General features: G+C 40.5%; 1 protein-coding gene across 1 annotated transcript; it reads right to left on the bottom strand.

Annotated features, from left to right (window-relative positions):
* Positions 1 to 2718: 2718 nt before the first annotated feature.
* SET (SET nuclear proto-oncogene) lies at positions 2719 to 9677 on the bottom strand. The gene is made up of 8 exons (XM_001367588.5): positions 8776 to 9677; positions 6787 to 6844; positions 5812 to 5954; positions 5243 to 5346; positions 4976 to 5089; positions 4446 to 4616; positions 4208 to 4354; positions 2719 to 3637 (listed from the first exon to the last, which is right to left on the bottom strand). Exons 1-8 carry the CDS (start codon positions 8846 to 8848, stop codon positions 3614 to 3616), a joined length of 834 nt encoding a protein of 277 aa, XP_001367625.2. The 5' UTR covers positions 8849 to 9677; the 3' UTR covers positions 2719 to 3613.
* Positions 9678 to 12809: the final 3132 nt, after the last annotated feature.

Below are 12809 nucleotides of genomic sequence, written 5' to 3'. Positions count from 1 at the left end.
CCTCTACACCATGCTGGTCTCAAACCATAAATTTTCCAGACCACTGGCATTTTGAAAACATGTTTTGCTCACTATTAATATCATAAAATACACAAGTTACACTATACACAAGTCATATAGCAGGATGCATTGAAGCTACAGGTGAAGTGAACTAATCGCACACTTCATTATGACTAGACACTGCTGTCCTTAGCCTCCCTGAAAAAAGTAACTTTTTACTATTTAAAACAACAATTTTTAGTTACATATATATACAAAAGGTATAATTTCATACCCATCTTTTGCCAAACATATCTACCTATTATAGCATACAGTTATCATACACAAAATATTCTCTGCCTAAGCAAATTTACTCTATATATCAGGCTTTCAAAGTGTGGTCCAGGGGAATCTTAGGAGTTCCCCAGGTCCCTTCAGAGGATCAACCTGGACACAAAACCATTTTCCAAGATTATACATTTGAATTTCTAATGTATCCATACATATATATAATCCAAGTTTTGGAGGTAGGGTCCTCAAAAATCTTAAGTCTAATGGCGTCTTCTGAACAAATTATACATTTTTCTTCAATTTTTCTGCCCCAAACTTAAAACTACTGCTTTAAACCAGCCCAACCCACTCTTAACAGGAATCCTTACGTATTAGACAAGTAGTCACATCTTTGTTGAAGAACTCTAGTTATAGGTTAGTTCACTACCCAAATCAAAGGTAAACCAGCACATGGATAACATGCATTTACTTGTCTCAAACATTAATTTGCCTTCTTGCTCTTTCCATTTGGTGCAACTATATAGTTGCCTGCTATATAGAGCCTAACCAGACAGGTAGGTGGCACAGTGGGTAGTGGAGTCCTGAAGATTCATCTAGAGTTCATATCTGACCTCAAACACTTCCCAATTATGTGACCCTAGGCAAGTCATTTAACTGTCAGTTTCATCTGTAAAATGAGCTGTAGATGAAAAATTGCAAGCACTTCACTACCTGCCAAGAAAACCCAAAATGGGGTCACAAAAAGTGGGACCCAAAAGAATAAATCTCTTGAATATGTATACTAATATGACAAAGGAATTAATATCCATTCCCTTTACGGACTGCTGCTTTCCCATCTCAAAAAACTAGTCACTCGGGAACACTTGGGAATTGTTCACCAACCCAAGTGGCTTCACTGAAATGAGCTTAGCCCCGCTCCTAACAAATATGGATAGCCCAATTTTTGAAGTTGATTATTAACAAATTTACTTCTCGAAACAAATGGAATGCTTAGGGAATTTTGCTGTCCTTAAGCAAAATTCCCTAATTTTAACCAACTAAATTAACTTTTAAAATTTACTGAGGAAAACACCAAATTTTAGACCTAGCATATTCCAAACAGTTCTTTGAGAAACCTGGATACAACCTGGTGGTGAAATTCCCTAAGTAATTACATACCCAAAATTTCAGTTTTGAAAAAGGATTTTCACTCAAAAAACTCAACCAAGGTCACCAATAGAGCAAAGACCTCCCCACCACTAATTTTTATGGCTTTTATGAACACATTTCTTGCCTATCAATTGTTAAGTACAAATCCGGGCAGCAGCACAAAAATCCTCACTTTTCCTCTCAAATAGTAGCAAGTAGACCTTAGAAACCATCTAATCAAAGGACATTACTTGCCAGAGGTCATTTACCAGAGTTCTTCTACTCCTGGCCCACAAATTATAGCAGCCACCCAGAGAGGATGTAAATCAGTATATTGCCATTAAAATTTACAAAAAAAAAAAAAACCCTGCTTATAAAACGAGAACCCCAGTCCAAAGAATCTTTATGTTCCTTTATTGGAGCAAGATTCCTGACCATATACAGTGATGTATTTACCAAACACAAAGACCTGTGCAGAAAAATTACATTCTATCCATCTAAACAGGTTTTGTTACACATTGCCTCTTGTTGGAATAGTTCTCTATATTGTTTCATACATCAAAAAGCGTTTGCATTTTAACAGGCCAGCCTTGAACTCACATCTTTAAAAATATATGTGGCAGAAAACTTTAGCTACTAAATTTTACAGCATTAGAAGCCTACACATTAGGTAGCAACTTTCAGAAAATGTTTATATGCACCATGGCATTTAGCAAAGCAGTCTATCTCCAGGTTAACAAAGTTTCATTTGGGTATTTTTTAACTTTAGAGGTGGTATTTTAAGGAAACAAAATTTAAGCACTCCTTAGTTCCTTACCCATTTAAAATTGGTTTATTTCTCCTCAGAAACACTTCATAATGCCAACAAATATTTATCAATACCAATTCTAGTTGTAAACTGATTATAGACCCACAATCATGTCTGACTGGAGGAATAGCAATATTTTTGCTGTTCATCTGCTCCCAAGTATTTATCATCACAATCTATGAAGCAGTTGGATTAAAAAAGCCAAGTGTACAGAACACACTAATAAAGGTTTTTGATTGTCAGAACTACTCTATACCCAATAGCTTAATTCAAGATGAATACCAGCCACATTACATACAATTATATTTCACAGCTGTGGACAATGGCTTACTGACTCTTGACAAAATTCTAGATCAGTCCATACAGCCCTGAGTTAATTTTGCAAAATGCACATCATAACAGCGATCAATTGTGCCAAATTTTGTGACGCTCAAAAGTTCGACAATAATCACATCAGACTTGGGAAGGGGAGGTCTGAATATAGTCTATTCTGAGAGAAGACCATCAAATCCTTTGTGTACACATTTAGTTTTATTGTAACAAAGCAACTTGTACATTTTAACGTTTAAAACTGAGCATCTTCCTTTCCAGTGAAACAAAAAGAAAATTTAAAAATAAACAAGAACAAAATTACAATAGAGAATGTCAATTCCAAATAAGATCCTACAGGTTTGCTGATTCTCCATTGAGTGGCAGGGCTCAAAGTCATCATTAGGAGAGAATTTTATTTTAAAACTGTCATCTTAAACTGCAAGGATGTCTGTTAAACATCACAATTAAACATGCCAAAGGAGAAGAAGCCATGTTGTCAAAATGCCCACTTAACCCACCCAAACATCTCAAACCCACCCTTGCTGACCTGCTATACCCCATGGTTTTTTTTTGTTTTTTTTTTTAAAGTTTTTTCATTTTTTTAAACAAGAGAAAGTAGACAGATACATGTTGGTAAATGCTAACTGTCCATATTCACATAGAGACACAGTGTAATCTCTGAGCCCAATATACAGAGAAAGAAGGAAAAAAGCTAGAATTCTATGCACTACTACACAGGGGCCTAGCACCCTTCAGCTTCCAGCAGTGTGAAGGGAGCAGAAGGTTTCTTTTTTCCCACAGAACACAGTGTGTGTTGATTCCATAAACAGTTTGTTTTGAGATAGGAAGGGATAAAAATGAACTTGGAACAGAAACTGGTAGAGATTCTTTTCCCACTGTATTCTGCTCAAGGTATTCCCCCCTCCCACCCCAAAAAAAGTTGTGAACCATGGTGTAAAGAGGAGAGAAAGAGACCTCAAGAGAACAAGGCGAATGCGCACAAGAGAAAATAAAAATAAAAAGGCTGCAACTTGCTCCCAGGGACTGAAGAAAATTAAAAAGGTAAAAGAAGGTTTGGAATCCATCAGTGTTCTATTAGTCATCTTCTCCTTCATCCTCCTGTTGGGGGGAGGGAAAAAAAGAATGTTGGTTAATTCTTGCTGAAAAACCATGAGCTTTCAGGCAATCTTTCTGGCCAAACTGGATTCTATTATCTTATAAAAACTAGAAGTGCCAGGTAACAGACAAATGCTCAAGACTTTCTTTTTCAAAAACATTACCTTTTGTCTTAGCATCATTTCTAAGACAGACCAGCAAGGGTTAGGGCAATTGAGGTCAAATGGCTTGCCTTGGATCACACAGCTAAGAAGTGTCTGAGGCCAGACTTGAGCCACAGTCTCCCAGACTCTATACTGATTGGCCATCCAGGGATTTTATTGTGGTAAGCCTTCAAATTTGGATTAGATTTGCTTTCAGGGAATAGGGGGCTACGCTACCTTTTGTAGCACTGTTCATCTAGTAAGGAGATTCCTAAAATAACTAATTTTTTAAAAATACATAAATCAAGGTAGAAATGAATATAAATGGTAAAAGAAATACAAGACTATAAGCTGATTTTCAAGAATTCATTTAACTGATCATTCCATATCTGTTCTGTAAATGTCAATCAAATTTTATACATGTTCTCACCTCTCCTTCTTCTCCCTCATCATCATCTTCATCTTCATCTTCTTCACCTTCGTCACCTTCTTCATCAATGTCCTCTAAGCCTTCTTCTTCTTCATCATCATCATCATCTTCTTCTCCTTCCCCTTCTTCATCATCCATATCAGGAACCTTAAGAATATATAGGTAAATTGTTGAGAACTCACTCATATCATAGATCTAAAGTATATCATGAAAGAAAACTACAAACTCGAAAACTTACCAAGTAGTACTGTAATGGATTTGGCCAGATGTCGTCTTTGATAACCTCTCCCAATTCATCTGCACCTGCATCAGAATGGTCAGTGAACCAAGTGAAAAAGCTTTCTGGTTCTTCATGCTGCCTCTTCCGGCTAGCTTTATTCTGTGTCTGACTTGAACGTTTCGTCAAGTCCTAAGAAAAGAGAGGAAGACAAAAATTTAGAAACAAAAGCACATACCTCTCCACTAGTAATAGTACTTTCTAAAGCAAGTTTAAAGGGGTAAGATATCTATGAATGTATTTCTGTTCCTTAAGTTTAAGTTTTGGGTCTCCCTTACCCCAGAACAATAAAAGCTATCTAAACAGCAAAAAAGTCAATTTATTATTCTTGTTCTGATTAAACCCTTTTAAAATGAAAAAATGTCAGATCAGATACACTTATCAAGGATATAATCAGACATGTCTTTTTCTACAAATAATGTAATATTTAGAAAGAATTCATTCTTTCAAATTTAAATTTTCGAACCAAAAAAAAAAAATCCTGTATATACCTTCCCAGATTTCCATTTGATTTCAGTTGACTTTGAAGACGGATCTCCACTTTCATTAAGATGAAATTCTTTGGAGAGAACTTTATTTTCGAAGTAAGGGTTTTCATCAAAATACTATATTAAAACATGAAAACATTTGTTAAATGAACATGGCTATAAAAGGACCTACCCATAGTTATTATAATACCAAAATGTAAAATAAAAATAAAAACCACAGGCAAGGAACTCCCACAATAAGAAGGAAGATTCTAACTATAGATTACTTACAAAATCTATTCTGTAACCTGATTTAATATCTTCAAACTCTGTCACTTCAACTCTGGTCAAATAATGCAGTGCCTCTTCATCCTCCTCCCCAAGCAGTGCAGATACTAGATAAGAACCGCAAAAAATAGTTCCACAGGCCAATTAACCTTTTGAATTTTTTTTTAGCTCAATATGCAACATGCTGCAACTTTCACATTAAAAAAAAAATGGTTATGACCCCTCTTCCCTAAGCAGATGGTAGACAGGATGAGGTCTTAAGGTTGGTACAAATCAAACTACTTGGATTCACAAAAATTCAATATATATATATATATATCAGTAAACAAATAAAATCTGTTCATATGTACAGAATTTGTGTTACTAATCAGGGGTATACTCAAAATAAGTTCCACTGATTTCTTCTACTGTATGGAGTTAGCTATAATATAACCTTACATGTCATTTTAAGTCTGGGGTTCAATTTATACTCTTTACTAATGTTGACAAATTCCCTTAAAAAATGTGAAAATTCCACTACTTTTGAATATCACTTTTTTTGGTGCGTCTCCACTCAAAAATAGACAACATACCTTGTGGGTGGTTAACAAATGTTGTTACCCAGAAGTTTGGTATTTTGGCGATCAATTCTGACCTCTTCTGGAAGAAGGGTTGGCGGAGTTTGTTATATTTCTGTTCTACTTTCAAAATCTCCTCACTGGCTTGCTCATTCAGTCTGAAGCAAAAGAAAGACATGTTAACCACAGTTCTGTAAGGCTAAGGCCTAACAGATACAAATGAAGTTACAGCTTTGTAGCTTTGGAGTTTTAATTAATACTTATATCTGGTGCAAAAATTAAGTGACTGTTGTTAAAACAAAACTAATCTGGGAATTGTTATTTTTTTCCATCAATACCCAATCCATAAAGCCAAATGCCTAAACAATAACTGAATATGAAATAAAAAAAAAAAACAACCAGCCCTCATTATTTACTAAGGAAATCTAGTAAATAAGCAGATGAACAACAAATAATTGAGATTGCCAAAGAGCTTGGCTTCATAGGTTATTTGTTGTATATATTATAGTACCAGGACAACTTTTAATTCTAATTTCCTCAAGCCAATAGGAATTTAAGCCAAGACCAATTAGTTGCAAAATTAGTGTGCACACAGATTCCATAATTCAAATGCACTGTGTAAGGTTGGAGTAGAGACCATGATAAAACCCTAAGGTCTGATGGACAGATATTTTACAATTGGAAGGGCACAATTAAGTCAGACAAATCAGTAGCCTTCAAAGTCAAATTCAATCCCTACAAGGTCAATCTTGTATCAAATCCAGGTTGGTGATTGCTCAAGTGTTTTTGGGAGGAAAACATTGAATCTTAAGACTTCCAACCAAGGCAAGCCACCACTATTTTCTCAAAAAAGTAGCCAAGTGGATACTTAAGTAATTCACTGAACACCATGCATATTCCAAAGTTACTTTTAAATAAGTATTTAAGTACCTACATGTCAAATGCTTTACTTTAAAGCAATTCAGACTTCAAAAAAACCCTTCAGTTTACCTGTCTATTTCATTCTGTACTTCATCAATATGTTCAATTGCTTCCTGTTGCTCCTTTTCTGCAAAAAAAAAAGGGAAAAAAAGGAAAACATTTAAAAGAAAAAAGTTTAATTTCTTTTGGACAGAGGACTTTAATTTTCAAATTCAAAAACCTATCAATCTTACTCTGTTGAATAACCATTTCATCTATTCACTCAAAAACTATTTGAAAAATATTTTCAAATTTGATCAAGCTACCTAATTTTTAAAAACCATACTGCTGCCAAAAAAGCTACTTGCCTTACTAAAACTAAGCCATTAAAAAACATTTCTTTCATAGAATAACTTAAAGAAAACTATGTATGGACATCAGAATATTCCTCTAAAATGCCTGAAAAAATCCACAACTTCCAAAATAGAATAGCAGCTGCTAACCAGGAGCAGCCCGTGTCCAACAAACACTTTTGCTAACAATTTAAACACAGTAGCAATGCTTGAGTTTTCTCAAAGGGTATGAAAATTCTGCAACCCATAAGAAACCTAAGACACCCAAAACAGGTTTTTAAAAGGCATAGATCTTATACAACCCCTCAACCTAATCGTTTTTCAAGGTTATCATCGTATCTTATATGATCAAATTAATTTCAAATAAAAAAATCAAATAAAATTCCTTCTGGATCGGATTCTGAGCTCTATATCCCCAACCCCCAACCAAAATTTCGGCGGGCTGATGATGGTCTTTAGCCTGCTGCATGAATTCGGGGCACAAATATGTGAAGCACGTGTGAAGTGGGAAAACTTTCTTAGGGGTGATAGAAGGCTGAAAAGGTAGACAATAGGAAATATTCGGTTTTTAACAAGCTCTTAAATAAGAAAGGCGGGCAAGTTAACAATCAGGAATGAGAAGGTGGAGAAGCGTTTCCGGGAATCTTTCAGAGAGGGACTCCCCCCCAAACCTCTTAAATCCAGGCCGGAGGCAGTCCACTAAACCTCGATCTAGTCGTGGTTCGCCCCCCACCAAAGCATTTTTAAAAGAGCTTGGGAGAGGGAAAAGAACCCAACTTCCCAAACCTCGGCAATCTGGGCTGGGGGAAGCTGCTTGTGGAATTCAAGATCCCACGTGGGGGGATCTCTCCCAGTAACTACGGGTGGTGCTGGCCAGGGCATCTCCCGGCGAGGCTCGAACCCCAAGGAGATGGCCAGTGCCCACAGCCTTAACTGGCCGCGTGGTTTCCACTCCCCCTCCAACCTTTCCCACACCCCACCCCACCCAGCGCCCTCGGGGGACGCAGAGGTGGGGGAGGGGAAGGAAGAAGGGGGAGGACAGAGCTCCCGGCTAGTTCAACAGCCCACGGAGGGAGCAGTCCCGCCGCCCTGGGCCTGGGGCCGTGTCCAGAGGCAGCCGCACCATGTGGCGGCGGCGGCTGATGGGATAGAGAAGCATCATGGCGGAACACAATAAAGAGCCGCTTCTCAGGGAGGGGGAGGGGGGGTGAAGAGGGAGGGGTGAAGAGGAGGAAAGGGGGAGGAGTGGGGGTGGAGGGGGTCTCCCTCCGCCGCCAGAGCCGCGCGATGCAGGCCGCAGCGCCCCCGTCTTTGCAAGCCCCGTCCGCGGCGGCTGTGGAGCCACCTAGGAACACAATGCATGGGAGCACACCACGCATGTACACACACCATCAAAAGATAAAAATGTTATGAAAAAAAGAAAAAGGCGCTAACATGGCCTCCCCTCCTCCGCTAACACCGCGAGTACGGGCCTTTCGGCCCGCGCGCCGGCCCCGGCCTCCCCCCCCCTTTCCCGTTCCCTGCGCGCGCTACCTCGCGCTGCCGGCCTCCGCCGCGCGCCACCCTCCTACGCCCGCCAGCTCCCCCCCCTCCGCCCAGCGCCCCTCGCGCGCCCAGCGCCCGCTACCGCGCACCCCAGGCCCCCCGCGCGCCCCAAGAAGGAGGAATGAGAGGAAGAGAGGGAGGGAGGGGGGGTAAAATGGCGGCGGCCCCCGCTTTCCCTCACCTGAGGTCTCATCGGCTCCGTCGTGGTTGGAGTTGAGCTCCTTTTTACTGACTTTGGCCGCCGGCGCCGACATGGTGGTGCTCTCTCCGCGCTCACCGGCTCCGGGGAGGAGAGAAGGGAGAGGGGGGGCGGGCGGGCGGCTGCCTTTCACCTCACACACCACACGGGGCGGGCGGCTTCGCTCGGTCCGCGCGCTCGGGGCTCGGGGGGCCTCGGCCGCCTCCTCCTGGGGCTTCGGGCGCTCTCTCCGCGCGGCCTGATGGGGAGGGGAAGGGGGGGGACCCTGAGGCGGGGAAGGGGAGGGGCGGCGGCAGCGTCTTCCTCGGTATGAGGCTTCTGCTCCTGCTCTCAGAGACGCGAAGACGGCGCTCCTTAACTCACGCTCTCTCCCTCTCTTCCCAGAGCCGCCTCCTCTACCACCACTACCAGCACCACCACTACCTCCTCCACCTCCTCCTCCTCCTCCTCTTGGCGGCGAGGGGCGGGCGACAGGGCGCAGGCGCGCCAGGCCCCACGCGCAGGCCCCGCCCCCAGCCCGGGTGGCTCGCGCCGCTGCTTCATTGGCTGTGGCCCCCAAGAAGAGGGGCGGGGCTCTGCGCGCCAGAGACACAGGACCTCGGGAAGAGGCGGGAGAAGGGAGGGAAAAGAACGCGGTGTACGAGATTAGCTCTTTTTCTCCCCTCCCCTTGCCTTTCCCTTCTTCACCATACCCTGAACGTCAGCGCGCTACTAGCGCCCATCGGCGACGGCGCTGGCGGCAGCGGCGGAGGGGATGGGGCCGAGGAGGAAAGGAGAGGCGAGGGGGCGTGGCTTCCGTGTCCACCTCGCGCGCTGCGGCGGAGCTTCGGCGAGGCGGCTCGCGCGCTGACTACCAGAGGGGGAAGGGTGGGGAAAGGGATGTCGGTCACGTGGCTGGCTGATAGGCCTTTTTACTTGGAGCGGCACCTTGTTCCGGGCCGCGTGCTAGTTTTTGCTTCTGTGGCTCGTGATTATTGTTGGAAGCGCGGAAGGGGCGACGCTCTCGGTTTGGGGTCCTCGAGCCCCTTATGGGCCTATCATAAGTCCTTATGAACCAAGGATCCGAAAGACCGGGATGGGAGCAATTAATAATAGCAAATAAGGATTCCCCTCGTTATCCCCAGCAATGCATTAGGGAGAGTGAAGGGCAGGATTCCCAAACAACGGAGATTTAAAAGTGTGTCTTGCTAGAATCCAAATCCAAACCCTGATGCTTCATAATTGTATGAAGATTAAGGGATGGGTAATTGTAACCTATTAGGCCTCCTCATCAAATATAAAATGAAGATAAATTTAAGAATACCATTGGAAATTAGAGCTATTGTTAAGTAGCTTATTATTTTATATCTTGGCAAATTTTATGACTGATCTTGGCCATAATTTTCCCATCATAAGGGCCTCAGTTTCCTCTTTCCACTGAGGGGTTGACCTATTGACACTTCCAGAACTAAGCTTAGGTCCCTTCTGACTTTGCCATCCATTAAGTCTATAATTCTAACTAATGAAAAAAAAATATTAAAAGTTTCATTCAAGTAAGGCTAGATAATTGAGTTGAATAGATAGAAGAAATTTCTCCATGTCATCCTAAAGTTTGAGTTAATTTGCCATTTTTCATCCTATGAGCTACCCATTAGAGAAAAAGGGACTAAAATGTAGTCAATGAACCTAGATTCCTATAACATGCAATATTAAACTGGCCAATTTCAGTTGGGGTTTGAGTATATATAATGGTATCAGGCCCTCTGCTTATGGCCCTTGGAGTCTGGATGTGAGAGTGTGTTTATACTTAACCTTGTTAGCTTCTCAAAGAATTGTCTTCAGTTGCTGTTTTTATAGTTTTTGCTTATATTCATCATAAAGGTTTTAGGGTTTCATTTTGGGGAGGGGGGCTTGTCATAGAAGTGAAAGGCATCTTAGAAATAATCTAGCCTAATGTCCTTATTTTACAGAGAAGGAAACTAAAGCCCAGAGAGAGAGGGAAAGGGTCTTGTCCAAAGTTAACGTGAAGAGTTACTGGAAGTTCTGCTAACAAACTGGTCTCTTGTCTTCTAATATAATCCTGTACCAGATTAGGTAATTCTTTCATAATAGCTGACTGAAGGTTTACAAAGCTCTAGATATACATAATCTAATTTAATTCTCATAACAATCCTTTGAGGGAATTATGAGATCTCCCATTTTACAAATGAGGAAATAGGTTCAGAGAAGTTGACTGGCTTGTCCATTATAGTGTTAGGTAAAATTTGAACCATCTCTACTAACTCCAAATCCAGGGCCCTTTCCATTATACCACTCTGCTTCACAGTTTATATTTGATACAGTTTCATGGTTATGAAGCCTTGGGCAATGCCATTTTTCTATCTCTGGACTAGTCCTCATTGGAAAAATAAACAATTTGGCCTTATAATTGAGACCTTTCCTTTCCCTAACAACCTTTTGTTGTTCAGTTGTATCCTCTTTGTTACCCCATGGACCATAGCTTACCAGACAGGTCCTTCTCTCCTCCACTCTCTCTCAGACTATCTAAATTCATATTTGTTGTTTCTACCAATCTCATCCTCTATCATCCTCTTCTCAGTTTGCCTTCAAATTTCTTCAGTTACTTTTCCAATGGAGTGTCTTCTCATGTGGTCAGAGTATTTAAACTTCAGCTTCAGTATTTGACCTTCCAGTGAATACTCTAATTTCTTTAAGTATTGAATGATTTGAAAAACTCCTTATTGTCCAAGGGATTCTCAAAAGTCTTATAATCCTAACAACCTACTAGTCTTTGATTTTTTTTTCTTGATATCATTCAAAGAACCAGAATCACAGAGGATAGATATAGAGCTGGAAAGGAACTTTAGAGTAAATCTCAATGGATACTTATTGACTGATAACCTCCAATCCCTAGATGTTCTTTTACATACATTAACCTATTCATACACATTGCCGGTACACTCTTCTTCAAACAGCTTTTTTTTCCCTCATCATACTCCTGATTAATAATTTATTACTAATCATATCAGCACTAAAATCTCTCTCCAAAAGACCTTTATTAGAAGAAGGCAATTTTAGCTGAAGTGGTAAGGGAAGACTTCTCAGGGAAGGTTATACTTGAGTTAAGGTTGAAGAAAGACAAAAGTAAAGATTGCATTCCAAAAAATAAATAAAGATTACATTCCAGGCATACATGAAGGACAGCCTGCATGAAGGCAGAACTAGTCACAGAGTATTAAAGGAAATAAGATAAAATAAGGCTGGAGGGTAGGTTGGAGTCAGGTAGTAGAGAGCCTTAAGGCTAGAATTAAGGAGTGTGTCCCTTGTTCATTTTCTGTATTTGATGCTCATTGATACTGTCTTTTCCATCTTAGAATCAACTCTGCTTTTCTGTAGCTGCTGGGCCCCAGCAATCACCTGCCATCTCAAAGTTTAAGATTTTAGATGCGAATGAAGAATGGAACATAATTTCCTCTCATTGGGCTTGGCTGGTCCTATGAAGTTATTTAACTACAGATATTTGTACCAATATCATGGGAGGGAGATCTCTTAGAGGGAGAGGTTAGCAACCTATAATAAATGGCATTTGGAATGGTGGATTGGTAACAGCTCTCTTTTGTAAGTGGGAATAAAGTGAGTTATCTGTATGTCATGCCTTATTTGAGGAGATTCTAAGAAACTACTTATGAATAATAGTATATTATTTATTAGCTGTGTGACCACAGACAAGTCACTTAACTTCTCTTAGTTCCAGACTCTTTATCTGTAAAACAGTAAATTTGTAAAATTTATTATTTTGTAAAAAAATTATTTAAGAGATAGTAAATCTGTAAAGTAATAAAAATAGTCTGCCTTACAGGATTACTGTAAGAATCAAATGAGATAATAGATGTTGAGATTTTTGTAAATCTAAATGTTACATATCATGAGGCCAGTGATAGTAAATACCAAAATAGTGCTATATGCAGAACATTTCAAGAAACAACAGACTATATAAATTATGCACAGATGAATATAATACAGAGTAGATTGTGATA

The sequence above is a fragment of the Monodelphis domestica genome, chromosome 1 (assembly GCF_027887165.1).
Source record: "Monodelphis domestica isolate mMonDom1 chromosome 1, mMonDom1.pri, whole genome shotgun sequence".
NCBI lineage: Eukaryota > Metazoa > Chordata > Mammalia > Didelphimorphia > Didelphidae > Monodelphis > Monodelphis domestica.
The sequence above is the reverse complement of the archived record's forward strand: the minus strand, read 5'-3'. Positions and strand labels throughout refer to the sequence as shown.